This window comes from Lissotriton helveticus, chromosome 12 (genome assembly GCF_964261635.1).
Source record: "Lissotriton helveticus chromosome 12, aLisHel1.1, whole genome shotgun sequence".
Classification (NCBI taxonomy): domain Eukaryota; kingdom Metazoa; phylum Chordata; class Amphibia; order Caudata; family Salamandridae; genus Lissotriton; species Lissotriton helveticus.
The window spans coordinates 802,406,701-802,420,979 of record NC_136073.1 but is presented as its reverse complement, the minus strand read 5'-3'; the positions used below and the strand labels follow the sequence as shown (position 1 = coordinate 802,420,979).

At 47.8% G+C, this 14,279-nt stretch overlaps 1 protein-coding gene across 3 annotated transcripts in view; it reads left to right on the top strand.

Moving 5' to 3' along the window:
- Positions 1 to 14,279, top strand: part of SETDB1 (SET domain bifurcated histone lysine methyltransferase 1) — a 144,250-nt gene that overhangs the window by 16,166 nt on the left and 113,805 nt on the right. For all 3 annotated transcript variants that reach the window (XM_078669412.1, XM_078669410.1, XM_078669411.1), the window contains 3 exons: positions 10,744 to 10,898; positions 11,826 to 11,863; positions 12,001 to 12,091. In XM_078669412.1, the coding sequence (XP_078525538.1) occupies positions 10,744 to 10,898; positions 11,826 to 11,863; positions 12,001 to 12,091 (284 nt within the window). The remainder of the gene's footprint in view (positions 1 to 10,743; positions 10,899 to 11,825; positions 11,864 to 12,000; positions 12,092 to 14,279) is intronic.

Sequence of the window (14,279 nt, the reverse complement as noted above, 5' to 3'; positions counted from 1 at the left end):
CGCCAACATCTGGTGGACCGCAAGCTGACTGATCCCCGTGAGCTTGCGGAGGAGACGGATACTTGGGTCAGCACCCGGGTGTCACACAAGGCCCCCGGGGGAGATGGCCCGAAAGGTGGACATGGCAGCCCCCAGAAGAAAGAGGGGGGAGATAAAAAGGAGGAGTTCTCACGAGGCCCACAAACTAGACAGCTTGGGAGAGGAGTAGGTACCCCACCTCAGTCCAGTACCCCAAAACCCACTTACCCTGACAAGAGTCAGCAGCCAAAAGTTGTCCGGTGCTATGAGTGTGGAGAGGTCGGACACTACAAGGGAGATGCCCAGTGTCGCAAACGACCCCCAGCCCCCACAGGTGCAAGAGTCCCGGGGTGGCTAGTGTAGAGCTTGGGATGGAGCTGCCCCTAGATAGGGAAGGGGAGTGGACAGGCCTGACCCTGGTTTCACTTGGGGATAGAGAGATGGTCCCAGTGACGCCCTTATCATCGAATACTGCTAAGTACCAGCAGAGGGTGAAGGTCAATGGGGAGGAGGTGGACGCTGTGAGGGACACAGGTGCCAGCATGACCACCGTTGTGAGGCGGCTGGTGTCCCCGGAGCAAGTGGTACCTGATGTATTCCATCCAGCCGTGTTGGTTGACGGCAGTCTGAGCTACTATCCCGTGGCGCAGGTTCCCTTTGAGTGGGGAGGAGTTCAAGGCCCGTTGAGAGTTGCGATAAGCCCTGTCTTGCCTGTGGACTGTCTGCTAGGAAATGACCTGGAACATACCGCCTGGAAGGAAGTGGAGTTTAAGGCCCACACTGAGATGCTGGGGTTACCAGGATGGACTTGTGTGGCCACGCGGTCCATGGCTGCCCGGCAAGAAGCTCAACCCGGATTGGAGCCTGGGACAATGGCCCGACCCAGTGCTGGTCCTGAGAATGTTGTGGAGGACACACCCCGTGTGATGGATGGGGAGCCTGTGGAGGTACCTCCGGAGTCCGCGGAGGTGGAGGTTGTTCCCGTGGGGGACCCACCGACCCCTGCCGAGTGGCATGTGGAAGGAGGGCCTAGCCGGGAGGAATTCTGTTGGGCGCAAAAGGAGTGCCCCACGCTTGAAGGCATGCGGCGACAGGCCAAAGCCCAAGCGATTTATCAGGAGACCGGCAGTTTTCACGTGTACTGGGAGGATGGCCTCCTTTACAGTGAGCCTAAGGTTCTGGTGCATGAATCCTTGAGGGCCTTAGTGGTCCCCCAATGCTACCGGGCCTTCCTGTTGGAATTGGCGCATAAAATACCCTTGGCTGGACACCTGGGCCAGGACAAGACCTTTGCGAGGCTAGTCCCACATTTTTATTGGCCCAGGATGAGAGTTGCCTCTGACACCTACTGCAAGACCTGCAAGACTTGCCAGGCAAGTGGCAAGACGGGGACCAAAGTGAAGGCCCCTTTGGAACCGCTCCCAGTGGTCGGGACCCCTTTTGAGCGGGTCGGAATCAACATCGTTGGACCATTGGACCCTCCGACCTCTGCGGGACACCGGTTCATCTTGGTGTTAGTGGACCACGCCACTCGGTACCCGGAGGCTATTCCTCTGAGGACCGTCACTGCACCTGTGGTGGCGCGGGCCCTAATGGGGATATTTACCAGAGTGGGATTCCCCACGGTCGTGGTGTCGGACAGGGGCACGAACTTCATGTCGGCCTACATGCAGGCCATGTGGAAGGAGTGCGGAGTGACCTATCGGTTCTCCACTCCTTACCACCCCCAGACTAACAGGCTCGTAGAGCGCTTCAACAAGACCTTGAAGGGGATGATCCGGAGCCTGCCAGAGGACTTGAGGCGGAAATGGGACATCCTCCTCCCTTGCCTGATGTTTTCGTACCACGAGGTGCCGCAAAAGGGAGTCGGGTTCAGCCCCTTCGAATTGCTCTATGGCCATCCCGTTAGGGGACCCCTCAGCCTTGTCAAGGAGGGGTGGGAGAAGACTTCGAAGAAGCTTCCCCGTGATGTCGTCAGCTACATGCTGGCATTCTGCAGCCAGATGGCCAAGCTGTGGAAGGAAACCTCAGACAACTTGGAGGCTAGCCAAGCCGCCATGAAGGAGTGGTATGACCGCAACGCTCGGACGGTGGAGTTGGACGCTGGACAGAAGGTGTGGGTCATGGAGCCTGGGGAGCATAGTGACCTCCAGGACCGGTGGACTGGTCCGTACGAGATTGTGGAGCGTCGAGGCCAGACCACCTACGTCGTGGATTTGAAGACCCCCGTCAGCCCCATTGGGTGTTCCACGTCAACCGCCTGAAGCCTCACCATGAGCGATCTGAGCTTGCTCTCCTCATGGTGACGGATGGGAGCGAGGAGGAGGAGAGTGCGCCTCTTCCTGACCTTCTAGCGGCCAAGGAGAAGGATGGTTCAGTGGAGGAAGTTGTCCTCTCCCCATCCTTGACCCCAGAGCAACAGAGGGACTGCCACCAGGTATTGGCGCAGCACGCCTCGTTGTTCTCCCTCACGCCTGGAATTACCGATCTGTGTACCCATGATGTGGACACAGGGGACAGTCCGCCTGTAAAAACCAAGTCTTACCGGCTGTCCGATAAAGTGAAGAACAGCATCCAGGGTGAGGTGGCCAAAATGCTGGAGCTGGGGGTGATCGAACCTTCCAGCAGCCCGTGGACTAGTCCGGTTGTTTTGGTACCAAAAGCGGCCCCACCGGGCACCACACCAGAACTTCGGTTCTGTGTGGACTATCGGGGGTTGAACTCTGTCACCAAGACAGACGCCCACCCGATCCCACGGATGGATGAGCTGATTGACCGGCTGGGAGCAGCCAAGTACCTCGGCACCATCGACTTGACATCAGGGTACTGGCAGATTGCCATGGCCGATGGAGCAAAGGAGAAGACAGCGTTCTCCACCCCCGAGGGCCACTTCCAATTCAGAGTGATGCCCTTCGGGCTCAAGAATGCTCCGGCCACCTTCCAGTGGTTGGTGAGCCAGGTGCTGTCTGGCCTGGAGTCCTTCTCAGCGGCATACCTGGATGACATAGCTGTCTTCAGTAGCACCTGGGAGGACCATCTGCAGCATCTCCAGGAGGTGCTGCAGGCCTTGCAACGCGCTGGCCTCACCATCAAGGCTAGCAAGTGCCAGATTGGACAGGGATCTGTCGTGTACCTGGGACACCTGGTGGGCGGGGGTAAGGTGCAACCCCTCCAGGCCAAAATTGAGACCATCATGGCCTGGGAGCCCCCCAAAACCCTAACTGAGGTCCGAGCTTTCCTCGGCCTCACTGGATATTACCGCAGGTTCGTCAAGGGATATGGTACCATCGTAGCCCCCTTGACTGAGCTAACGTCCAAGAAGCAGCCTCGCAAGGTGATCTGGACGGCTGCTTGCCAGGAGGCATTCGAAACACTGAAGCGCGCGATGTGCACCGCTCCGGTGCTGGCCACTCCTGACTTCCAGAAGGAATTCATCGTGCAGACGGACGCCTCTGAGCACGGCGTAGGTGCCGTGCTATCGCAACTCAACAACGTCGGCCAGGACCAACCTGTGGCCTTCATCTCCAGAAGACTCCTCCCTCGTGAACGGCGATGGAGTACCATCGAGCGAGAAGCCTTCGCTGTGGTCTGGGCCTTGAAGAAGTTGAGGCCGTACCTTTTTGGCTCTCACTTCCCGATTCAAACCGACCACAGACCCCTTCGCTGGCTCATGCAGATGAGAGGCGAAAACCCCAAGTTGCTAAGGTGGTCCATTTCCCTACAGGGGATGGACTTTCGGGTGGAACATCGGCCCGGAGTTGACCACGCCAATGCTGACGGTCTCTCCCGGTTTTTCCGCCTTAGTGACGAGAACTCCCTAGAGGTTGGGTAGCTCTCCCCACTTTCAGCTGGGGGGGATGCATGTTAGACCTGTCAGCACTAGGGGGGTCTTTCCCTATTTTTTTTCGCCTTGGCCTCATTTTTCCTACCTACTTTTTGTTGGCCGTAGGTCTCTGGGCACCTTTCCATTGCTTATCAATGCTAAGGTGCAGGTGCTCTCTTCCCCTAAGATGGCTGCCACTGACCCCTGCTACTGCAGCATGGTCTTTTCAGGTGCACTCTAGTAGCCAGGAGTTGGCTGGAACCCTTAAACAATGTTGCAATACCAGCCTGCCAGCCTGCCCATAGCTAGAATGAGGGAAGCTCCTGGAACCTTCTAGAATAGGGGAGGTGACACCAACTGCCACTGCCAACTGCCAACTGTCGCTATATAAGGAAAAGGGAGGGAAACTTTCCTGTCAGAGCAGAGCAGAGTAGTTGGGGCATCACTTACCTGGGGGAACCTACGCAGGAGATTTAGGCAGTAGGACCTAGTCAGGAACCTATACCACTGGGGGTGACAGGGTTTAGGCGCTGCCCACCAAGCTGTGTGAGGAACTCTGAACTAGCCCACTGATCTGGCCCGGCGGAAGGGGAACCCAGGGACCACCTGAAGTGACCTGCTGAGGAAAGCCTTCATCTCAACCCCCCCCTACTGCAACCAAAGGGCGCCAGAACCAACAAGCGCCAAGAAGAAACTCCCCTGCGCCAGTCTGGACTATTGGGGATCAGTCAGGTACTGGGCCGTGCCATCCCTGTCCCCTCTGACTTCATCTGGGCCTGCGCTGTCCCGCTTCCCCCCCTTGCCTAATTGTTTGGACTGTTATCCAGCCTAAACCTGAGGGAGGTGGCTTCCGGTGAAGCGCTCAACCCTCTTAGCGCTAGCCCTGTACTGCTGGGACTGCTGCCTTGCCGGCGTTGCCGCCCCTGATTGTCCCCACATCGCGTTTCACCAAAGCGCTGACATTGATGACCGGTGTGCACCTCTGAAGCGCTGCCCCTGTCCTGCGCTGCCCTCCTCAAGTTTCCACTGTGCCCCGAGCTGCTTGCTGTGCCTGAGGGAGCATCGATACTGCGGATATCTGTCCCCAGCGGCCTCTGGTACCAGGGGAGGGCCGCCGTCGTGGTGCTGAGGGCCGCGCCTGACCCCAAAAGCTGTGACAGAATCCTTCTACTTTGCCCCGTGGCTCCGGGACTTTGGGGCTCTGCGATCCCGCAGCGCTTCGAGGCCGTGATCGCGCTGTGCCCCTGGAGCAGCACTCTGCCGGACAACACTCACCGCCTTGGTCTGGAACTGCCTGGGTACAACCCCCCCCCCCCACCGGCGGCCCTCGGAGCCAGGAGAGGGCCGCCGCTACGTCAGAGAAGGCCGCACTGGGCCGCACTAGGCCGCGCCGGGCCTGCTGAAGCCGTCCACGGCATCACGTTACCAGGGACGTGGTATCTCCGGCCACGCCCCCATCCGGCGCCGCGGAGCCATTGGCTGCAGCTGCCGCGCCCACCCGGCCTGCCCCACTACTGGCCGCTGAGAGCGAGCTCCCCTCGCTCTTGCCTCCTGATTGGTTCCCGGGCCTCAGACGCCACCGCAGGCCCGGGACCAGGAAGAAACTCTGCCGGAGAGCTACGAGGAGAGAAGGAGCCCTCTCACTCATCAGAAACTCTCGCAAGGGGCCGTCGAGGCCCGAAGAATAAAGGTAAAGCCCCGGCGGAGGGCGGAGGACTCAAATAGACACGGGGCCTCCCAGGAGTGAGTAGGAGGCCCCGAAACCGCCCCTCCCCTCGGAGAAAACTGTTGCTGGGCCCCGTTGGTCCCATTGGGCCCACTAATCACCCGGAATTGGGCTAGAGCCCGGGAAGGTACATTTGACTCCCGAGTCACATGGAAAGACTTATCGTGGCCTAATGATCTGGTTATAGGTACTGTTTACCCCTGCTTTATGCCATGACTATTCCGGCCTTATAGCATATTGATTCTTGATGAAATGCTTAGACCTACAGAAGAGAAGGTTGCCCCAAGGCCGACAGTTATGTCATGACCTGTTAAATGCTGAGTAATGACATGTTATTCCTCATGAAATGTTTAATGTAGCCTGATGAGTTAATCATCCCTGCCTAGTACTAAGGTTATTGTGGTCTGTTGAAATGCTATTTGAATGTCTTTATAACGGATTTCTTGCAGGTGCTGGCTAGGAGCAAGGCTGTTGCCAGGCCTACAGTCATTTAATGTTTAATATTTATTTATTTAAGTATTTATGGCCGAGTAAGGCAAGTGACGTACTACATGTGTTTTTAAGGGAAACTAATAAGTTATTGCTACTGTGAATTCTTGCTTGCCCTGATTCTAATCGTATATAAAAGCTTAGTAATTTGAATCAAACGAACTGGTGTGGTCTAAGTCCTTGCATACACCTATTGTCTCAGTGGATGCATGTGCTGTGTAGTCACTTAACACCTGAGCTTTCGGGTGCATACCTGCTCGTGCCAGGCTACCCCCAGGGAACTGGTGACCCCAGTTTCCTACATGCGGTTCGATAGATTTACCACATTCATAGTGCTTGTTGTCTTCCCCATGTCATCATTCCCTCTGGGGTTTTGTTGTCTTGTCTTTGCATTCTTTTTGGCTTGTTTGATCCTCTGTTGCCTCTGTAACCTCTGCCTCTTCTCTTCAAAAGTGTACTTTTCTGTACTTTGACCTTCCTTGATTTACTAGCTCACACTCCTTGGAAAAAATTTCTTTGGGATTCTGAAGATTCACCACGTGCGAGTGTTGTTTTTGATATATTCGAAATGTTGCTTTCTGAGATGTGTCTCTCCTCCAGTTGAGTTGCAGATTGATTCTTGCTTCCTTCTCTCAGTGGTCCAGTTGACCGGGCTGTTTCTGTTTATAACTTGTCATATTTTCTATTGAAAGGAAGTATTCTTCCTGCTTGATAGTCCTTACAGTCTTGTACACATTTCCTTTGCTTTTTATTTTTATTTTCTTCTGTTTTATCCACATTTGACTGTATGTTCACTATGAATTCCTCATAAATTTTTTTAGACACCAAATTTTCAAGTTCCTGGCTTAGTTTGTCAATTTCTTCCAAAAATGTAGTTCTGTCCTTCAAAGGCATATCTTATAATAGTATTCTTATCATAGTGACAGAGCAGCTTTTGGAATTACTAGCCCACTCTTCAGCATCTCTGGATCTGGATCCTCATATGTGGAGATTGTGAATCTTCTTAAAACTTAAGGGACTCTATCTTGGGGCTCTTGTTATTCGAACGAGTGGTACCCAGTAATTTTACTGACTTGCGCACCAATATATAAATAATGTCCTGCGTCATGCACACAGCAGCGATCTATGGCAATTGTATCAAGTTCACTTCAAAATGTGAAATATGGAATTTTGCAAACGCTAAAGGAATCCTGGAATTCATGCTTTTTGTTTACTTTTATGACATTTCAAAATGGCGCTGCGGTAGCAGTTATTATTTGTACCTCTGAGCTACATGGCCTGGTTCCACTGTATGTTAATTGTATATATTGTCAGTAATCACTGCACTCCATGACCTGTGGCAACGGATTCAAATAAATGATCTTGTTTTTCTAACTCATAAAATAAGAACCGTTTAAAAGCTCCCATCACGCTGCGCCAGTTCTTACAGGACGCCGCTTGCATTGCGTTGACACTTATATATATTTTATTTTTATATAATCTCGGTGGCAGTCGCCATTGGGTGGTTATAGTTCGAACCAAGTTTCCATAAGAAAAGCATTTGGCGCTGTTTAACGAATCTTCACTCCCACATTTTTTTATCCACCTCAGCCCTTCCCTTTAAGGTTTCGGTGTGATCTGCCAAGCAGCAGGCCTTAAAAAACAAGCGGGGGGGGGGATGGTTTGGTGTCAAGATGCACTTTTTATAGGAAAATTAGACCAAATTTGGCATAAAGCTAGTTCGTTACCCAGAAGGTGTGCTTTTCTCTGAATATATGGATTTGGTGTCAAGATGCACTTTTTATAGGAAAATTAGACCAAATTTGGCATAAAGCTAGTTCGTTACCCAGAAGGCGTGCTTTTCTCTGAATATATGGATATATGTTTATGTATATTCAAACACAACATAACTCATAGTTGTCTGCTCTGCACAAAACACCTATCACCCCGTGGCACAGAAAAAAAATCAGTTAACATTGTGGAGGACTGTGAATTATGTTGTGTTTCGAGTGTGCTCACTAACAAAACTGGCACATTTCAGTGGTTATTATGCATTTCAACTACAAATAGAAATCTGTTTGTAATTGAAGCTCTTTCTGTGATTTTCATTGTTTGTTTTATGACGTACTTCACTGCTGCGCATGGCCTTTGTCTGTGTTAAGCAGGGGTTGGATGCATGGCCTGGCCTATGGCCAGACTGCTACCTTCCTGCCATGGCTGTCCATCCCCCAATGCGCAAGGCCTGTGGGGGATGGGCAGCTTGAACCTAGGTAGGCAGACAATCTGCAGACTAACGGTCCACATATCTATATTTTTCTACGTTTGAGTGATAGAGTTGCTTGGTTTGAGACCTCCAAAAACACTTTGATGATGCTAATTCCTTGAAAACCACTGACAGATTTATACCAAAGCATGCAAAGGCAATTTCTTGAGGAAATGTTCTTCCTTCTCAATCAGTTCGGTATAATTCCGCTGTCAAAATCTTCCTATGGGAATTGAAAGGGCAAATGTCATTTTCTGGACCTGCCCCTCCAAACTTTTTTTCTCCCTGCTCAACGACTGCATAAAATGTGATATGCGGAAAGCAAATCGCATGAACATTCCTTTGGGAACGTTTTGTGCAGACTTGTTGTACAATGCCAAAGTTATTAGGAAAACAATATATCTGAGCCAAACCTGTGATTAGTTAGATCTAACCTTAGCAGCAAAGGTTAATTATGGTTCAGAAAATTTAAACCCATAAAACCAGTGAAAACCACTAGTTATGCTTTTCAGCACATGCTATAACTCATGCCTTCTACGACGTTTTTCTCTTGGCAGTCATCCGTTTTTCTGTGCCATTGGTTATGTGGTGAATTGAGTATAGTAATGTTGTGCCGGAGGCACTCTCATATATTGGGACCACGTGACGACCTTTGACTACCATTAGCTTAATTGACTTTAGGTGTTTTCTTGAATGTACTACATCATTTTTCCTGCATGTGCACTTTGCCTTGAAGATTTCATTTGTGTCTCCTTGTAGCTGCAGAGTGGGAGTGCTTTCACAGAGTAGAACAACCTTGCAAGGAACAGAACGTGTTGGATGTGCTTTTGAAAGCATATGAGAGAGAGAGGTGTGGAATGTACTTCTTGGTCTCGGAGTGCAGTGTTATATGCAGTAATGCTCAAATGTGCATTATGATGTACATTAGGAAGTGAAGTGTGTGATGCTATAGGCAGTGGTGCACAAATGTGCATTGTGTTGTACACTGGGAAGTATTATAAAGTTCTTACTGTTGGCTTTGACATGCCATCTCGAATTCTGAATCTGTCTGCAGGCCCCCAGATCACTCAAGCTGTTTAGGCTATTCGTATTCAAGGTTGTTTTCTGTACTTTTGGAGGCTTTCATAAGCGTCACTGAGAGAATGTGTGGGATGCGTGCTTGGTACCTTTCAGAGCAGAGATTGTTGTTGCCAGAGAAATGTTTGGAATGTACAGCTCTTTCCCGGTGTCAAAATACAGGGGCCTGGCCAGCTTCTGTCTTGACCTTGGCACAGACCAGTACGGTCAGCTCGGTTTTTCGTAACAAAAGAAAGGGGGCGAGGTTTCTAGATCCTTCTCCTCCGGTTGAATAAAAGGTATTAAAGGCAGGTAATCTTGGTACCCAGATGGGAGCTTGCTGTGGAACAGACGTGTTGCCACAGGGAACTTATTTTTAGGGTCCTGATCAAAGCTTCTGCCTGGTTTTTATGGGCTCCTCCAGCCAAGTTGGTAAGAATGCAGAGAAAGAGTGATTGGTGAGGTGTTTTCTTTTGATTATTGACATTGTGATGTGTGAGTGTGTCTGTGTGCACATTAAAGTCTCCAGTGGTCGTAATCATCTGATGTATTTAGTGTATAAATCTTTCTGATTTCCTGCAGTGGACAACCAGTATTTTTATTTTCTTGTATTTTATTCCATGTATTTTATTTCTTGCAGTTAACAGTTGCATTTGCCTACCTATAAGTGTGTTATTATTGCTTGCACATATATATTTCTATATACATTTGAATGTTGTTCATTTGACATCTGGGAAAGCCTTTTTGTGAGAGTATTGCACAAATAAAACCCCATACTTTATTATGAATACAGTCTTTCGATTTGCCTCATTTTATGAGACTGAAATCTCTTTACAGGTGTTTTTATTGCTTCGCCGTGTGTGTACCTCAGTGTGGGGTGCGGTATTTTCTATTATTTGGGAGGGCGAAGCAATACAAGCAGATGGCGTGCTTTATATCGTTCGTTGTGCACCTTACAAACTTACTGCGTCCACATGCCTGTGATCTGCCTAATAGGCGTGCAATGGAGACTCTCCCATTTGTTGAATATTTTAAGTCGTGGGAATGCTTGTGATATAGCTGAGTAACCAAGGTTGCATTTGTTGCTGGAAGTTCATGTAAACAAGGAAGTGGTTTTTCACCCTAGAAATCCTATTAAGAACAGGTGTCAACCACTGCAGAAGATCTTCTGTTGGACTGACACTGCCAGTGTTAATTATCTGTGTATATTATTGTAGTAGGTCAGCGCAGGTGGAGGCCTGGGTAGAGGGTTTGTTCAATTTTATAAAGTCTAAAGGACCATTTTTTCTTTATCCGACATTATGCTGTTAAAGTGGCAGTGAGTTTAAGGGGTGGATCAGGTGTATTGCTACTAATACTTTTAACATCCACTGTTATGTGTCCCTTTAGTGCCGTCGATGACTGTGAATCTCTTGTGAAAGATTTATACAGCAAGCTGGGGTTGAACTATCGTGAGAGCAGTTCTGAGGACGAGGGCTCTGGCAGACCTGCGGAAGTCATTGAGATCCCCGATGAAGACGATGACGTCCTCAGCGTCGGCTCTGGTGGGTAGTTGTTCTTTAAAATGGAGTTTAGGTAGTGACCTCATCTAAACAAGCCTGATATAGATAAGACAGTATAGACTGTACTGGTGTTTTAATCCAACTGCTACTCAGCTTCGCTTTGGTGAATTTCACAAAGAGCAAAGCCCTTGTCGCACTGTCCATCTTGCAGAAGAGCTTGAGTGGTAAAGCTGTGATTTATTAAAAAAATAAAAGATTTTATGAATATTTATACTTTGTTCTAATTTATTCAGATGTATTACATTCTGTAATCCTTTAGAGTGGTAAACTTATTTAACCCATGTTACACTCGCACTTGCAGTTCGAACTCCTGTATCTTTGCACCAAATCATCCTATTTCAAATATTTTGAGTTGTTTGTTTTCTATTTTGCGGAGCTTAGTCAGGACCCAATAGACAATGTGATGGGTGGTCTGCTGTAAGCCTCGTTCTGGTTCCCTGTGACCAGACCAAACTTAATTGGGTGTTTGGACTGACAGGTCAGTCTCCCAAGCTATCTTCAACTCCAGTTGTTGGATGTCCAACTGAGTTTAATGGATCGCTTATGCTCAGATCTCTGTCTGCTCATGCTAAGGTCCTAAGAATATCAGCTGTGTCATGAGCTGTTTCACAATTTTTTCTTTGTTTGCAGCTGCATAACTGAACCCACGAAAATTGTTTTCAAGTTGACTTATCGGACACCGTATAGTCTCCAGTTTCTCCAGATTTGCAGTTTTTTCAGGGAACAAATAGATGTTGCCCTTAGTGAGTTGTAAACTCCCTCATTTAGATATATTTTTCTGCCCAGCAACCTTGAACTTGACCTCCAACCTTTACAGCAAGCCCAGACTCTGGTGTAAATCAGCTGTTTTCGGACAAATGCAACATTTTGGAATGTAATTAATGTTATTTTAATATGTGTTTCTGACAGGTGATGCAGTTTATAAGGTTTCGAAAGACCAGAGCTTGGTGAGTTGAAAATGTGCCCCTCTTGTGCGCACGTTTAGTTATAAGTGGTTTCTTTTGTAAGTCCACCCCTAGCTATTAACTCAGTAGTGTGTGTCAATAATAAATACATATTGTCTTTGTTATCATTCCCATGTCAGTTACGTGAAGCGATGGCCGCCATGAGGAAATCTGCTCAAGATGTTCAAAAATTTATGGAAGCAGTCACCAAGAAATCAAATGCACAGAAAGGTCAGCAAAATATGATGGGAGGCGGGTAGTATTCTTTGTTAAAAATACAATCCCCAAGCAAGTTTGTTTTCTGTCGAAATTATCATGGAGAGGTTTCCAAGGAGAATGTAAGAGCGCACTTGCATATCTGTGCAATGCAAGCTCTTTGAGATGGTTTGTAATAGCCATGGTTAAAACATTGGGGTGACACTCTAATGTGCAGTGTGTGTATCATCACGTCCATGTGCACCTCACTCTACAGAATAATCAGAGTTTGCATACCAGCATGCATGTACTTAACATTTTCAGAGCATACGTTTCTTTGTGTGGTGCTTGTTTAAAGTTTGTTTGGATTTATCATTCCTCAACTTTCTATAGGAAGCTGCTCCAAGTTCATTTTGACTACTCTTTCATGTCTTGCCAGAGATGAACGGGAAATGTGTATGTTAAAATTTTTGTTGTTCCCAAATCTAGCTGTAGCGACCAATATCGGTATTGCTTTGATGTAAACCTCATGTCGGTCCACATCCGCATTCTATGTTAAGTTAAAAACGTCACTCTTGTCAAGTGGACCTTTCCACAAAATGGGATGGGTATCGATTCTGAGGGCATAGTAACCCAGTGTAGTAAATGTTTATTGAATTCTTCTGGCAACATGAAGCTAGCTATTTGGTGGCTCTATCCACATGTGCATTCCAAGCATGGTAGGTCGATCAGGACAGTGTTAACAAAGTTGAAACTGTCTGGTGGAAGAAAAAGATTTATTAGGAAACAATGTAAGCTGTTACTGCAGTCTAGCTCTCCCCCAACCGATTCATTGATGTGCGTCTTAGTAGAATGGAATGGGAAGTGAGGGCGTACGTTACAGATAGTTCGAGGAACTTGCAGTGTGGGTGTTATGGATATTGGGTGTTAGGGAGTAGTCTCAGAGGCAGGCAGCAAGATAGAGTTCCTTGGATTAAATAGATGTTTGGGGGGTTGGGCAGTGGGTTTAAAGACTCCTTGAAGTAATAGTTTAGACCCAGCTCCTCCAATAAGTAGCTAATGAACTACTGGTAGCTCCCAAACTTACCTGTAATTAGCTCACCTTTTTGCAGCCTAATGAACTAAATTAGTAGCTTTGCTTGGCTGAATTAATAGATGTATGCCAAAACTGTATTTTAAAAGCATGTATTTGAAACGAAAATGTGTGTATTTTCAGAATTCATAGTTGGTGTTTGGTGAAAAACTGCAGAATTTCCAAAGTATATTTAAAGCTGATATTTGAGTGATAAAAATAATACTCTTTTGGAGAGGCTATTTCTAAAATTATTAACTTGGAGCTAAGGGCACAGCAGCTATGGCTATTATGTATTCCCCATGTAGAGGCTTTCCACATTCACAGCTTTTTGTACATTACTACTGGCAGCCATGCCGGAGGTGATCACTGCTGTAGTCTTGCAAATGGTGGCCACTAATGTAATCTTATTAATGGGGTTTCCTCTTGATCTCTAGTAATATTAGTAGTTTGGTAAGATGTTCATTGAACATAAGTAGCTCTTCGTACATAACAAGTTGGAGTCCTTGGTATAGAGGGGTTGGGGGCGGTGTAGCTCCATGTCACAGTTGTCAAATAATTTATCAGACCCTTCCTTTGAAATGCAAATCCAATACATAAATCAGGGGATCAGATGGAAGGTCAGAGATAATATAGCAAAATGATAAATGAAGAATGTAAGATGTTGCCGAAACATTTGACTAAGTTCAATGTAGTAACCGCATTCTATTAATGCTGTATTCTGACAATGCATCCTCATTATGGAATGCAAAAGCAGAACTGACTTAACTGTAAAAAAAACAAAAGCACCCGAGTGCCATAATAAACAGCATTTGCAATGGAATCGGTCTCGCCTTTGGGACCTTGTATTTATTTAGCTATGCAGCACATTAGCCTGGGTGCTGAAACATCTACCATTCTTAAACCTGGAGGGAAAGTAAGCACCAAACTGCGTGACACGCCAGGTATGGGAACACATGGAGAGAAATATTGCCTTTCAGCTGGAAATGGAATAGTCCAAAGCTCTGTTTCTGGACTGGAATCTAGAGAATGCTAACGTGATTCTGGCATTTTACTGACCTCTGCTGCTCGTTTTCTATCAAGAAAGTTAAATAGAGGCAGTTGCCAGAAATATTTTAAAAAAAGAATATGGACCTTGTGTCCTAGAATCCA